Source organism: Xiphophorus maculatus, chromosome 23 (assembly GCF_002775205.1).
Source record: "Xiphophorus maculatus strain JP 163 A chromosome 23, X_maculatus-5.0-male, whole genome shotgun sequence".
Taxonomy (NCBI): domain Eukaryota; kingdom Metazoa; phylum Chordata; class Actinopteri; order Cyprinodontiformes; family Poeciliidae; genus Xiphophorus; species Xiphophorus maculatus.
The window spans coordinates 22,366,314-22,379,831 of record NC_036465.1 but is presented as its reverse complement, the minus strand read 5'-3'; the positions used below and the strand labels follow the sequence as shown (position 1 = coordinate 22,379,831).

The window sequence follows — 13,518 nt, the reverse complement described above, 5'->3', positions numbered from 1 at the left end:
TGACTATTGGTTGTTCTGTCAACAGATTTTCACACTTGAATTATGAGCATATTGGCTGCTTCTCTGACACATCCTGTCAGCTTTGCAGTTTCCCTTTTCAGATAACAGATACCGTTTTATACCCTGGAGCTCTTTTGAACTTCTCCACAACTTTCTCCCTGCCGTGTCCCTCAGTCTTCTTTCATTGGACAGTTGAGCTCCATTATACAGAATTGCACAAATATGTCTACGATAACATAAAGTGGAAAAAGTTTGAGTGTAATTACCGTACGTGGAAGATTGATGCAGTTAGAGAAGAAACACCACTTAAAGCTTCAATCTAAAAAAAAATGTTTAAATACTCCAGTTTCTTGTAGCGAGAAGGACGACCTGATTTCTCTGGTGTAACGTAGAGGACACAGATAGTACAATCTAATTTTGGGTCATTTTACAATCAGCGCTGTGCCCTTCTTATATTGTGTCAAGATTTGTTTGAGCACACTTGTGTGACAAACACGGCTTGCATTAAACAATTGACCCCATTTTCCCTCTCTGGAGAGGCTCGTTAAATGGGCTACACTAATAATATTCTGATACATTACATGAAGTGTAACGGTATATGTACAGTAGATCCGGGGTGCCCAAAGTCGGTCCTCGAGGGCCGGCATCCTGCATGTTTTAGTTCTCTCCCTGGTTTAACGCACCGGGATCCAATGATGGCTCATCAGAAGACCTAAGAAGAACATCGACATGCTGAGAAGGTTGTTGGTACCACCAGGGAGAGAACTAAAATGTGCAGGAAGCCGGCCCTCGAGGACCGACTTTGGGCACCCCTGCAGTAGATGAACAGAAATCTAAACTAATGATAGAATGTGCCCCACTTGTGACTGAAAATAAAACGGAATAAGGGTCAATTAATCTCCGCAGACAAAATAAAGAGAAACCCAAATAGGAAAAGTTGCAGAACTGCAGACGCGGTCGCGACAAACATCCGCTCAGTGCCACTTATCATCCGAAATAAACCTCTGTCATTTAAAAGGAAAGCGGGTGGGGGGGCGGACGGGGGAAACTGCAACATCTTTACAACTTCCACGAGATGCAGTAAATTGTGCTTTTATGGGTAATGTGCCCATTAAAGAGTAAAAAGCAATCTGAGACGTCAAGACAAATGACAGCTTTTGAGTGCCATCTGCAATCTCGAGCTTCGCAAACTCAATTATTCATAATGCATTTATGAAGTCCGCCGAGACTGCGCTGTCATTCCTGTTCAAACTAACGGGAAAAGCAACATAAAGGGACAAGCTCCTACCAGATGACAATAGCTTCACCGACGGCTCTGGTGTGTTTATGCTGCCACCTGCTGGGTAAAGACCATAACACAGACCACACGCAAAAAACTTCAGCCAGAATTCAGAAGCTTTTTATTCCTCAATAAAATGGTCATTTCTCTGGCTCATCATATCAACATGATATAACAGCTTGTGCTCGATTCGTCTGAATCCTATTGCAGTGTCCCGCAACGTCGCACGTGCTCGGTACAACCCAATACTCGCAGCTGTTCTCCGATCACGTTAAGTCACGGAAATCAAAAAGAAATCAGAGAGGCTGTGGGTTTACCAGGATCACGTTTTCACCGCGGATGAAAAGCTGGTTGATGTGGCGCGTATGCACCTTCCCGTACTTCTTCTTCTGATGGGCCGCTGAGTCCCGGGTCTTCACCGAGACGACGCCTTTATCTCGTTTGCTTCCGACGTCCTCTGACGGCTTGGGTCCCGCTGCCCCGTCGTCGTGGTCTTCCCTTGGCTCGCCGCCCCCCAGGGTTTCCTGGAGACTTAGCTGCTCGAAGAGCTGGACGAAGAGTTGGGTGGCATTAATGCTCGACAATAAAAGCAAAATATTAACAAGAAACTTCTCGAAAGGTTTTATGAAATCAAACTCGCAGGCTAAGTACATTCTTTAACAGGTCATTTTGTTGTTGAACATATTTACACTTTCTAAATAAAGACCCTGTTTACAGTCACTGGTGGGTGTAATTATGATAATTTGCAGGGTTCAAATGATTCATCGCCGTACGGGGAACACCTACACGGTATGACTGCATGCAAATATTCACCGGATCTGAAAGGTTAGGGCTTGTTTATCAATATTTGATTTTCTTTTTTGTTTTCTTTGACTAAACAGAAGCAAAGCCTACCTTCTCAGATTATATTCTTTAGACGCTGCTCAAAGGAGATGTGCAGATACGTTGTGTTATTATCCAACATTTTCCTTTTAAAGATTAATTTTGATCTGTCATAAACCTGCATCAAGCTCCTGCCCTGTTGGCACAAAGTTGTATCTATTTTTTTAACTGTGTTCTAGGGCCGCACAAAATCGTGTCTCAAGGGCCACTAATGGCCCACGGGGCGCCCTTTGGACACCCCTGCCTTGAAAAATTACAGATGTGTAAGACTTAGGGCTGGGCGATATGGCTTATAAATAAAATCCCTGATTTTTTTTCTTCAGTAAAAAAAAAAAAAGAGAAGAAGCTGTAAAACAAGATGGTGGTTCTTCAGTAACATCTGAACTATGGAAACCCCGGGGCTGCATTGATAGAAAATTGGCAGCTCAACTCCCTCAAAATGTGCGTCACTTTGACTGAACCTTAGCCAGCGTTATTTCAGTTAGGAGAAAAAAGATCAAGTGGATACCCGCGAAATGGTGAGCGCCTTCTCGTGGTACAACGCCTCTCCAAGTAGAGGCTCTCTGTACGTCTCATCTACATCCACCATGGCCTGAAAAAGACACACAGCAACCCAGCGTTGAACGAACATATAGTGCGAAGACATGAAACGTACAGCGAAAAGACTTTTGGGGCGTCTGCTCACCATGTTCCAGAACTTGTCGAAGACGACGACGAAGCCAGAGCACACGCCCCTCAGGCCTTTAAAGGTCCTGATGTGAACTCGGACTCGGATCCTCTCCTCTACGCAGCGGTGCAGCTCCCCCAGAGGACTGCCCTGACACACTGAAGACACGTGAGCAGCAGGTTATGCAGCCGACTCATAAATCATGCAAAGAATTCAGGTAAAGAGCAGAAACATTTCTCCTCTGGTAAGCCAAGATGTTCATGTTTCAACTTTTATTTACTGCCAATAGTGACGCACAATATATAGGCATTGACGTTGGTTGACGCAAGTCATTTTTTAACATGTTGGTTCCAGTACAATAACAAAACTGGGGCGGTATTAACACCCGATATTGATTTTCGTCTTGTTGCTGTTTGTGTTTATGGAGGAGATGTGGTTGGTTATTTGGTACGTATTTGGTCATGTGACAGTGATAGTAATGCAGCACAAGATTATGGGGGTGTTTAACTGAAGCAGAAAAGCAATGTCAGCAAGATGGTCCTCCTACGCCATCTTAAAAGTAGGAAAATAAATGTAATGTTGGTAAACATCAGTTATTGGCCATATCAGTGATATTGATATCAGGATCTGCCTACGTTTTCATATCGGTGCATCCCTAACTGTTAATATCCAGAATGTCAGCGAATATAGTAGGGGTGGTGACAAATCCGTCACATACATTTTAATCATACACTTCACAAAACGGACTAAGTTTGAAATATTTTACAGAGGAGAGGGGCCAAACAGTATCTACATTTGTGTAGCTGGTGGAGAAATAAATATCTTTAGGCTTGTAATTGCTAAGAGCTTATTTATGCAACCATTGACCTGAAGAAAAGTGCACTCCACACTTTTCAGAATTTTTGATGAAACTAAATTGCGAATGAAATTCTAACTACGAGTTTAAAACCGGGAAACAAAAATCAGCCAACCAAGCACAGCGGTTGTGATGAGCTGTTAAAGAGCTAAAGAGGACGCGTCGTGCCTTGTTTGCAAGGCACTTGAACGCATCCTGGTTTTGATATTATGTAGCAGCAGTGTGACAGCAGAACCTACAGGGCATCCTCGTCAGGACGTTTTTCAGCGGCTTCTGCCTCCTTCTCGTCCGCGGTGCCGCTCCGCTGCTGTCCCCTCCCTCGGACACCGGGTTGTTGACCATCAGCTTTTTCAGCCTCTCGATGCGCTCCGGGTCGGCCACCCCTTTCATCGCTTTCCGCTGCCTTTTCTCCACATTCTCTGGCTTTGCTCGGCCCCGGCCGCCCTTCAAGAAGCTCTCGTACTCCGCCACATTGTTGAAGCACTTGATGTTGGGGAAGGGAAGCGGCGGCGCTGCCGCGGAGTACAGGGCCAGCAGCGGGTCAAACTTCTCAGAGCAGACATTTAGTTCATTTGCCTCATCATCTCCTGTGTCCGCCGCCGGCCCTGAGGATGCTGACGCAGAGTGTTTACTGTCCGGCCTCGCACTTTTTCTTTCGCCCTCCTCCATGTTTGAAACAAGCGGAACGCCATGAAAGCGAGGGATCCTGGGAAAGTTGTGGCTGTCCCGAGTTTATCCTTTTCTGTACACTTCAGTATTTCATTGCTTCCCTAAAGACGCCATAATGCCGTATTTTCCCCTAAATATTATGTTATTTATTTAGCCCAGTTTTATCTCCCAAGAGTCGAGTCCAAAAGAAAGAGAAAGCTTTCTAATTGGACTACAAATCCCATAGCTCTTTAATACACGTGATTATCAGTGGCTGCGTTCCTTGACATGGGTAGAAATGAAGATAAAGCGGCGTGGGAGGAGTTCTTTTCGCCTGGGTAACATTTTTATAATAAAATATTTTTCATCCTTCAAATGATATAAAAACAAATATTGTAACTCTCGTAATTTTCTAACAAAATAGCTGATTACGTCAGCGTGAAGTGAGTGGCATAAATTGTGTGAAAAGTCCCTCTTCTCCGCGCAGCGCTTTCTGTGGCGGCTGACAAATGGTGCGCACCCACTTGCGTACATTTGTGTAACTTCATTGCCATTCGCATTATATCAATCCGTTCAGGTCGCCGCCAGATATAGGCTACATTGCATGTTATAAGAAAATATGCCGCTATATATCTCCAAAGAACAGCAAGTAACGTATTGGGTTTGATTAAAAAACAAATATTGTTCAACTCGGAACCTTTGTGAGGGAAGTTCTGGAGGTGGTACTGCAGTTACGGCACATTTGATCGACGGACTGTACACAAAGCAACGTGAGTTGTCACGGGATAAGTATTTTAGTATATCTGTTATTAAATAGGTGTAAAATCAATTTGGTTGGGTGTCAGGAAACTGAAATTATCGGGTCAGTTGTGTTATTAGCTTATCTGTTTGTTTAATTGTCGCATAAACGATTAGCTAAGTTGCTACCTGCTCTAATGCCATTCATAACTAATATCAGTCTGTGTCGCAGTTATGTTACAGTAAATTTAACCAAATCAATCTATTTATAACAAATAGCGTTGTTGTCATGTCGGAACCCTTAATTGATGGCAACAATGTCGTCTGTGGTGTGTTTTCCCTTCCGGCAGTCTCTGGATGCTGATAGGAAGACTTGGTGCAGCGGGAAGCTCCTGTTCCGCCGCAGCATCTCTGCGTCCGTTTTCCAGCTCCAGCGCAATGGCAAAAAGCAAGTTTGAGTACGTCCGCAGTTTTGAAACGGACGACACCTGCCTCAGGAACTGCTACATTGTCGTACGACTGGATGGCCGCAACTTCCACAGGTTAGTTTTCTTCGTCATCTCTCACGCTGAAGTCTGAAATGATTGACGTGTTTTTCCACTTTTCTGTCGCATTACAATCTGTTTCAGGTTTGCAGAGCAGCACCAGTTCGCCAAGCCCAACGATGACAGGGCTCTGGGGCTGATGAGCAAGAGCGCCCGCTCCGTCATGGAGGGGCTGGAGGATATTACCATCGCCTATGGTCAAAGTGATGAGTTCAGCTTCGTTTTTAAAAGAACCACCACCTGGTTCAAAAGACGAGCCAGGTACCGCTCACTTTCATTGACATGCCTATAAAAATCTCCACATCACGACGGTTCTGTTCCGCTTCACTTTCTTCCCACCGTGCTTGTTTTGCAGTAAACTCTTGACTCATGTGGCCTCCCAGTTTTCCTCTTCGTATGTGTTCTACTGGAAGGAGTTCTTCGGAGAACAGCCCCTCTTGTACCCACCTGGCTTTGACGGGCGGGTGGTTTTGTATCCCACCGGCCGTAACCTCAGGGACTACCTCAGCTGGAGGCAAGCAGACTGTAAGTGCATCCCGTCTACAGGATAGATTTATCCACCAAATATTTGTCACTTTACAGCTACAAATATATGTTTCTTATATTCTAGGTCATATAAATAACTTGTATAACACCGTATTTTGGACATTGATTCAAAAAGGAGGACTCACTACAACACAGGCCGAAGATCGACTAAAGGTAAGGGCAAAACATAGAAGATGGGTTACTTTCTCTGTATAGAGGAAATGGTATGAATTTTCAGACAGAAACAACAATATTGAGTACATTAAGCATACATAATATAGTTTATAACCAGTTATAAGTTTAGTAATTCATTTGTCATGTTGTATCTAGTTGCCAGGTATCCCAAGTTATGCTTCTTTTGGAATGTCTCCAAGCCTATAAGGAGGAAGGCATTTATCTTCAAAATGGATCACAATATCTTAAAATACTTTGGGTTTATCATCCCATCATTAATCTAAAAGTCAATCCAAATGAAAGAATTATTGAGATTTTTACATTATATTTTTTTATATATAAAAAATATCTTTTATTTATTTGTTTTCTCTTTTTATCAACCACCCTGTGAAATTTGTAATTCCCCTTAACTTTATTTATTCGTATTTTGTCACTTCACAGCTACAAACATCAGTGCAATTTATCAAACTGTTGTATCGCAGAGCAACACAAAGCAGTGCGTAAATGTAAAGTGGAAATAAAACGATGCGCTATTTTCAAAGCTTTCACAGTTTAACATCTGAATAGTATTTATAGTCATCCTTTTAAAGAACGCTGCAATTATACCTGCAAGTCTTTTAAAGTATGAATTTAGCATCTTTAATGATATAAAGATTGACTTTTTTTTTGGCCAGTTCTGTGTAAAATATTTCATGCTCCACTTTCAAGTCTTCCCACTTAAATTGAATTCAGGTCTGAGCTTTAACTAGGGCAGCCTAATAGTTCTATGTGCTTTGAGCTCTTCTTTTTATGTTCATATTTTGTTTTATAATCAGCTGGATTGGCATAATCTTGTTTAAATTATTTTGTAATTCTTTTAAGCGCTGACAAAATTGTCTGTAGTTTTGGAATGCATCCTCCAAGGCAGCAATATGTCCAAACTTTTTTTATTATTATTATTTGGTTTGCATTCACAGAGAATGTTTCTATTTTAAGCCACAACTTTACTGCCTGACTGTTTGACATTTTTGTAACATTTGGCTAAGTAGTGGAAAGCGCAGAATGTTTTAGATGTCAGCAGACTCTTCATAGCTTATTAATTGACACAAATAGACTTTAATGGCTGCAGCTGTCTGAGACTGATGCAGCTGTTCTTTATAACTTATTTCATTTTCCAGTGCAGATTAGGAGTCATCCAGAGAACAACATCTAGAAACTTCATTGTTTATTAAAAAAAAACCTGTCCTTACGCCCAGTGTCTGTATATTAAATCACTTTTAATATCTTGAAATATCTTAGAGGTTTGGTTATAGTAATAAATGCAACTTCAGTGTTAGTGGTTGCTCTCCTAGAATAAATGAAACACCCTGACACAATGCAACCAGCAGGTGGTGCTAGACAGTAATGTGAACACCCATTCTTGCTTCCTGTGTATGAGTAGCTGAACTCAATTTAATACATCTGTTTTGTTTTTTTTTAACAGGGAACATTAGCTTCAGATAAAAACGAGATTTTGTTCTCAGAATTCGACATCAACTATAACAACGAATCGGCCCTCCACCGGAAAGGCACCACCCTCATTTGGGAAAAGGTAAGATACTCCGCAGTGATTAAGTCTGCACGGTTTCCACAAGTCTCTGTTGAGGATATCCCAAACGTGTGCCCAACCAGCTCAGTTCGATATGAACCACAAGCTGCTTTATGACTCTGATCTTAATAGTTTCTCTATTTTCCTAGTTAAGTCGTGTCAGAAACCTTCAAATTTCCTTTCTCTGTCTCCTTCTACCAAAAGCTACAAGCTGAGCAATTATTTTCATTCCCTCTATGTCTCAGTCGTTTCTTTGATTCAGAAGTGACACAGTGTTTTTATTTATTTTTATGTAATGGCTTTGCTGGACTCTCACTTATTCAGATTTTTAAGCAATGTAGCTAACGTTGTGATGGACAGGAGTGTTTAATGTTCATTCTGCTAGAAAAACAAAAATGATGTGTTATGTACTGATTTAAGAAATCTTTTTAAAAATATATTTATTTTGGATAATCCATGTTTATTATTATTTTTTCTATGTTAAACTGCTAACACTAGCTTAACAATATGACTCTGTGACCAGATTAACTCCACCTTGTCACTGTTTAGAGCTCTGAGGTTTATGAAATGGTTAGAGAGGAAGTAGGTTAGTCTTGTGTTTACATTTAGGTTGATGAGATAAAATTAAGACTCGATGCAAATAGTATGCATACAGAATTGTGCAAGCATCAAAGGTTTATCCCTATGCTATCTATAGATTTCTCTTTTTTTAACAAAGAGTTGAACTTGTGACAAAACAAAGTTATGAAGAGATATCTTTCCTGATTCATTCTCAGATTATTCATTTTATTCTTTCATGTGCAGCTGCAGAATCAATTTTGGGGTAATGTTTATTTGTGTTTATGTGGTTGTCAGGAAACTGACATCAAAATATAAACTGACATCAGTCCTAAAAAATATTCAGATTTTTTTTTTCAGGCTAACCACTTCCGACTTCAGCCACTTAATGAGCTTTTATGGTGAGTTACTAGACTAACCCTCGAATGTCTAAAGACAAACAGGAAGGCTTCTGATACACTTTTTTGTCTAAGTTCAGTGAAATTCAGAAGTTATGGAAATATGCTTATATGGACTATTCGCTTGATTGGAATATTCTTCATCACTTGGAGTCAAAGCTACTTCCTCCATTTAAGACAGTTCATCTTTCCTTCCAATTTTTGTTATCTTAGAGGTCATATGCAGCCAGGAAAAGCATAAAAATGCAATAAATATTCAAATGATTCCATCTCCAGCCCACAGTGTAAAAGATCTGCTTGTGTGTCCAACTGTTTGTTCCTCATCTTTCCTTCTCTAACCTTGAACCGTTGTACTTTTACTTTAAAGTTGACTAAATAAAGACTGAGAAGTCTGGAATGTTGACATTTTTAGAGCGCGAAACTGATTTAACAGGTACATTTTGTCATAAAGGAGACACATGAACTCAAACCTGTTGCAGAAGGAAAACAGGACTCATCTCAGCTTGGAATCAGCATAAGAAAGCCTCCCAGTAAAGGCCCGATTGTCTCTGACCTCTGTCTCATTTCTCTGTCATGTAGCGGGACGAGACAGTTAGCAAGCACATAAAGCGACCAAATGAGGAGGAGAAGCAGGTTCCTGTCACACGGAGCAGGAGGAAGGTGGAGGCCTACCACTGTGACATTATCGGGGACCAGTTCTGGGAGGAACACCCAGGCGTTCTCCAGGACGACACCTGACAACAGCAACTCTCCTTGGAAAAACGACTCTGAGCTGCATATTTAAAGCCGGCTCTCACAGACAGAGACTAAAGAAGCACAGTACAGTTATTCTCCCAACAGCTGATTTGTGTTTCTACTTTAATCTATTAAATCACGTACATAACGATCTGTCAAAAAGTCCAATCATGCTCACATTAATTTCTTCCCATCACCACCAGCTGGTACTGAGGACATTCAGGGGCATGCATGTCTTGCCTTCCTTCCCCCCTAGAGTTACTTCTCTAAAAATATACCCTCAGGCGATATCATGAATGGCATTCAAAATACTACCAACGCCTGATCGTTTTGCATGTCTAACATCACCATGACGCTCTGACGGAACGGCTCTTTTGCAGTGCAAACTATAAATTGGAGTTAATCTCGCAGAAAGTGACGAGTTTTGTAAAAAAAAAAACCCAAAAAAACAATCTTAGTAAAAGTCCTAGAGGGGGAAAAAAGGGAGGGGGGAGTAGAAATGAAAAAATAGCCGTTTATTGGAGCCAAGGCACCCATGAGTGGATTCAGTGGTGTGCGCTGTCATCAGGGCTAAGAATACCTCCCACACCCTGCATTCACCCTATCCCTCTGACATGCGCTGCGTGGCATATCACACTTCCAGCGGCCGACCCAGCATGACCGGCTGCTGGAAGCCTGGGGAGCTTGAAGCCTACTGTATTCTGTTACTGTAGCTCACGCAACGGGAAGTGAACTTTCTTGTTGATCACCAGAAGTTAATTTGGTCAAAAAGGATCATTTGCTTTAATGAGATTAAAAAAAAAATCGGGAGCTGGCTGTGTGTCCCATTTGCTGTGACTGGTGGCTCTCAGTGTGTGCAGACAATGACTGGACAAATGGTCACATAGACCAGAGGAAACCCTAGAAACTAGAGCATGTTGAGACAAGTGAGCCTGTTATTTAAAGGTGGCATGGATATGCCGTGCTTAACCATAATCCCCTTGCGCTACTGTCGTGGAAAAAAAAAGAGGATTGGTTCTATTTAAGTTCATCTTTTTGCTTTTTTATTTTCTTTTTTTAGTTCTAAGCTTGGATGGCGACAGATGTGCTGGCAGCATTTACCTTTGCACCAGGTGTGAGGGGTCAAAAATGTTAATAAGTTAAATACGTTTTAAGGCTCAGACTTGTCAAAAACCTATGGTTAGTGTAATAAAATTGATTCCATCTTGTTTTAAAAAAACTTTGTTCTCTAGAGCCAGTTTTTCCATTTCTCTAGTTGATGTAATCAGATTATATATATACTTTGATAAATGAACAATAAAATAATTTAGCGTGTTACAGTAGTCTCAGAATAGAAACAATTTGGCAGATGTAATGTATAGCCTGTATGGGGAGTCAAGTGTTATCAATGTAATTGTGTGTAATTGATTTTTTTTTTTTATTGTGTTACAATTAAGATTCTTTTAACTCTTTCAATTCATATGATGAGATCTCTCTAAAAAATAATAATGTTGTGATTCAGAATTTCCACAATATTGTGTTCACCTCAGTTTAAAATTGAAATGCTTTTCTTTATCTTATTAATTTACACATTCAGTTTTGTAGCATGTTGCACTTGTTAGGCAACAGGATACTCCTCTATTTAGATTGTAATAAGTAGATTTAAGCAACTTTACATCATACATTTTCATTTAGTTTTCTTTGTCCTGTACAGATTTTAGGCTTATTTCACATAACAGAAGCCCAGTTCCACATCACTGAAACAATTTTCTGTTGTATTTTGGGGTTATAAATCTAAACTCTAATTAGTTATATGACTCACCACGCAAAAACAAACAAACGAAAAGGATTCCCGAAAAACTAAAAATCAGAAGTGAACATCAGGACCTGCTGTGTGAACGCAGCCATAGTTCGCTTATGCCTCTGGCCGACTCAGCCTTTCAACGAAATGAGAATCCAAATGCGGCATTTGAAATACCAATAATTAACCACAACGTTTCAATATTAATAAATACATTAAAAAAAATCGACAACTGTGGTAATTAGTTTTATTTTCAGCCCGCTTCACGCCTACAGTGGACATTTTCCCGCCGTACCTTTGCGTGCTGGTCTCTGCCACAGTATTGCTCGCTGGAACATCCTTTCATCACATCCTGGGTTTGCCTTTCGACAGATCAATGTCCGTGCGTGGTGAGAGGGGAGGGGTTGGAAATGACAGAGATGTTCTCTCTCTGCTCTGCTGCTCTCCAAGCATCCCATTCACACTGCGCGCAGCGGCGGCCGGTGTTATGCCCAAAAATGCATGCCTGCCGAGAATTGCATCCCCTGTCGCGGGAGCGCGCATCTTTCTAAACTCTCGCATTTTAATGAGGAAACGGACTGAAATATGACCGAAGACGAAACTTTTAAAGATATTCGTAACAATATCACGTTTCTTAAACATGTCAGCCTTAAAACGATGGGTTTTATATCGCAGATTAATTGAAATAAATACGGTTTTTACACATTTATTGAGACAAATGAGTCGAACGTTTTTCAGTCCGTGTCTGAAGAAAATGCTCTCCGCATTTGGTTTGAAATTTCCCGATTTTTCTTTTAACATCATATTAGCTTAAAGTATTACAAAACAGAGGCCCATTATGTAGAACATTTTGTATCATGCTTAACTGTCTAGGATATTAATGTAGAGGGGATGCATTTTAATGACTGAGCCTGCCAATATTTGTATCCCCTGTCTATTGTTGATATGAAACGTATAGCAGTTGCACAGAGAATAAGTGTCATTACGTAGAAAAGGTGAAGTCCCTCTTAACTCTTCATTTTTTCAAGTTAGCAGAGGGATGCATTTTCTGGCATAGCAAATTATTACCTTGCCAATATATGTAGGCCTTATATATTTTCCACAAATATAATTCTACTGATACAAAATGTATACCAGCAGTTCATAAAACAAGTGTGATTGTATAGAAAAAGTAATTTCACTCTTGACTCTTTATTTCTCCATGTAAGCAGGGGATGCATGTACAGCAAAGCCTATTATTAGCCTGCCAAAATATGCATGGCCTCTCCATGTTCTTCAAATATTATCCTATCGATATAAAACCCATACCAGTAATTCATAGAACATCTCTGATTATGTAGAAAAGGTGAAATCCCTCTTTAATTCTTTATTTATCCAAGTTAGCAGGGGATGCATTTTTTGGCAATATGGATGTCGAGCCTGCCAAAATATGCATGCCCTACCTATTTTCCTCAAATTTTATCCTATTGATATGAAACTTATACCAGTAGCTCATAGAACATGTGTGATTATGTAGAAAAAGTTATTCCACTTTTAACATTTTATTTCTCCATTTTAGAAGGGGATGCATTTTACAGCAAAGCCTATTATTAGCCTGCCAAAATATGCATGCCCTACCTATTTTCCTCAAATGTTATCCTATTGCTATGAAATTCATACCAGCTGTTCATACAACTACTCTGATTATGTAGAAAAAGTTATTTCACTCTAAACTCTTTATTTATCCAAGTTAGCAGGGGATGCATTTTTTGGCAATATGGATGTCGAGCCTGCCAAAATATGCATGCCCTACCTATTTTCCTCAAATATAATCCTATTGATATGAAACTTATACCAGTAGCTCATAGAACATGTGTGATTATGTAGAAAAAGTTATTCCACTTTTAACATTTTATTTCTCCATTTTAGAAGGGGATGCATTTTACAGCAAAGCCTATTATTAGCCTGCCAAAATATGCATGCCCTACCTATTTTCCTCAAATGTTATCCTATTGCTATGAAATTCATACCAGCTGTTCATACAACTACTCTGATTATGTAGAAAAAGTTATTTCACTCTAAACTCTTTATTTATCCAAGTTAGCAGGGGATGCATTTTTTGGCAATATGGATGTCGAGCCTGCCAAAATATGCATGCCCTACCTATTTTCCTCAAATTTTATCCTA

General features: G+C 40.3%; 2 protein-coding genes across 4 annotated transcripts; one reads left to right on the top strand and one right to left on the bottom strand.

Annotated features, from left to right (window-relative positions):
* Positions 1-1,382: 1,382 nt before the first annotated feature.
* On the bottom strand, positions 1,383-4,492 carry lsm11 (LSM11, U7 small nuclear RNA associated). The gene is made up of 4 exons (XM_005815275.3): positions 3,924-4,492; positions 2,847-2,986; positions 2,670-2,753; positions 1,383-1,827 (listed from the first exon to the last, which is right to left on the bottom strand). The coding sequence occupies exons 1-4, from the start codon at positions 4,351-4,353 to the stop codon at positions 1,576-1,578; spliced, it is 906 nt and encodes a 301-aa protein (XP_005815332.3). The 5' UTR covers positions 4,354-4,492; the 3' UTR covers positions 1,383-1,575.
* A 50-nt stretch (positions 4,493-4,542) lies between these two features.
* On the top strand, positions 4,543-12,089 carry thg1l (tRNA-histidine guanylyltransferase 1 like). Of its 3 annotated transcripts, none has more exons than XM_023328970.1 (7): positions 4,543-4,670; positions 5,421-5,612; positions 5,700-5,876; positions 5,971-6,140; positions 6,226-6,314; positions 7,777-7,884; positions 9,417-12,089. In XM_023328970.1, exons 1-7 carry the CDS (start codon positions 4,621-4,623, stop codon positions 9,573-9,575), a joined length of 945 nt encoding a protein of 314 aa, XP_023184738.1. In that variant the 5' UTR covers positions 4,543-4,620; the 3' UTR covers positions 9,576-12,089. The 3 variants fall into 3 exon arrangements, with proteins under 3 accessions (XP_023184738.1, XP_005815331.2, XP_023184739.1); XM_005815274.3 differs by lacking the exon at positions 4,543-4,670 and adding an exon at positions 4,678-5,102; XM_023328971.1 differs by lacking the exon at positions 4,543-4,670 and adding an exon at positions 5,109-5,194.
* The last annotated feature ends 1,429 nt before the right edge of the window (positions 12,090-13,518 follow it).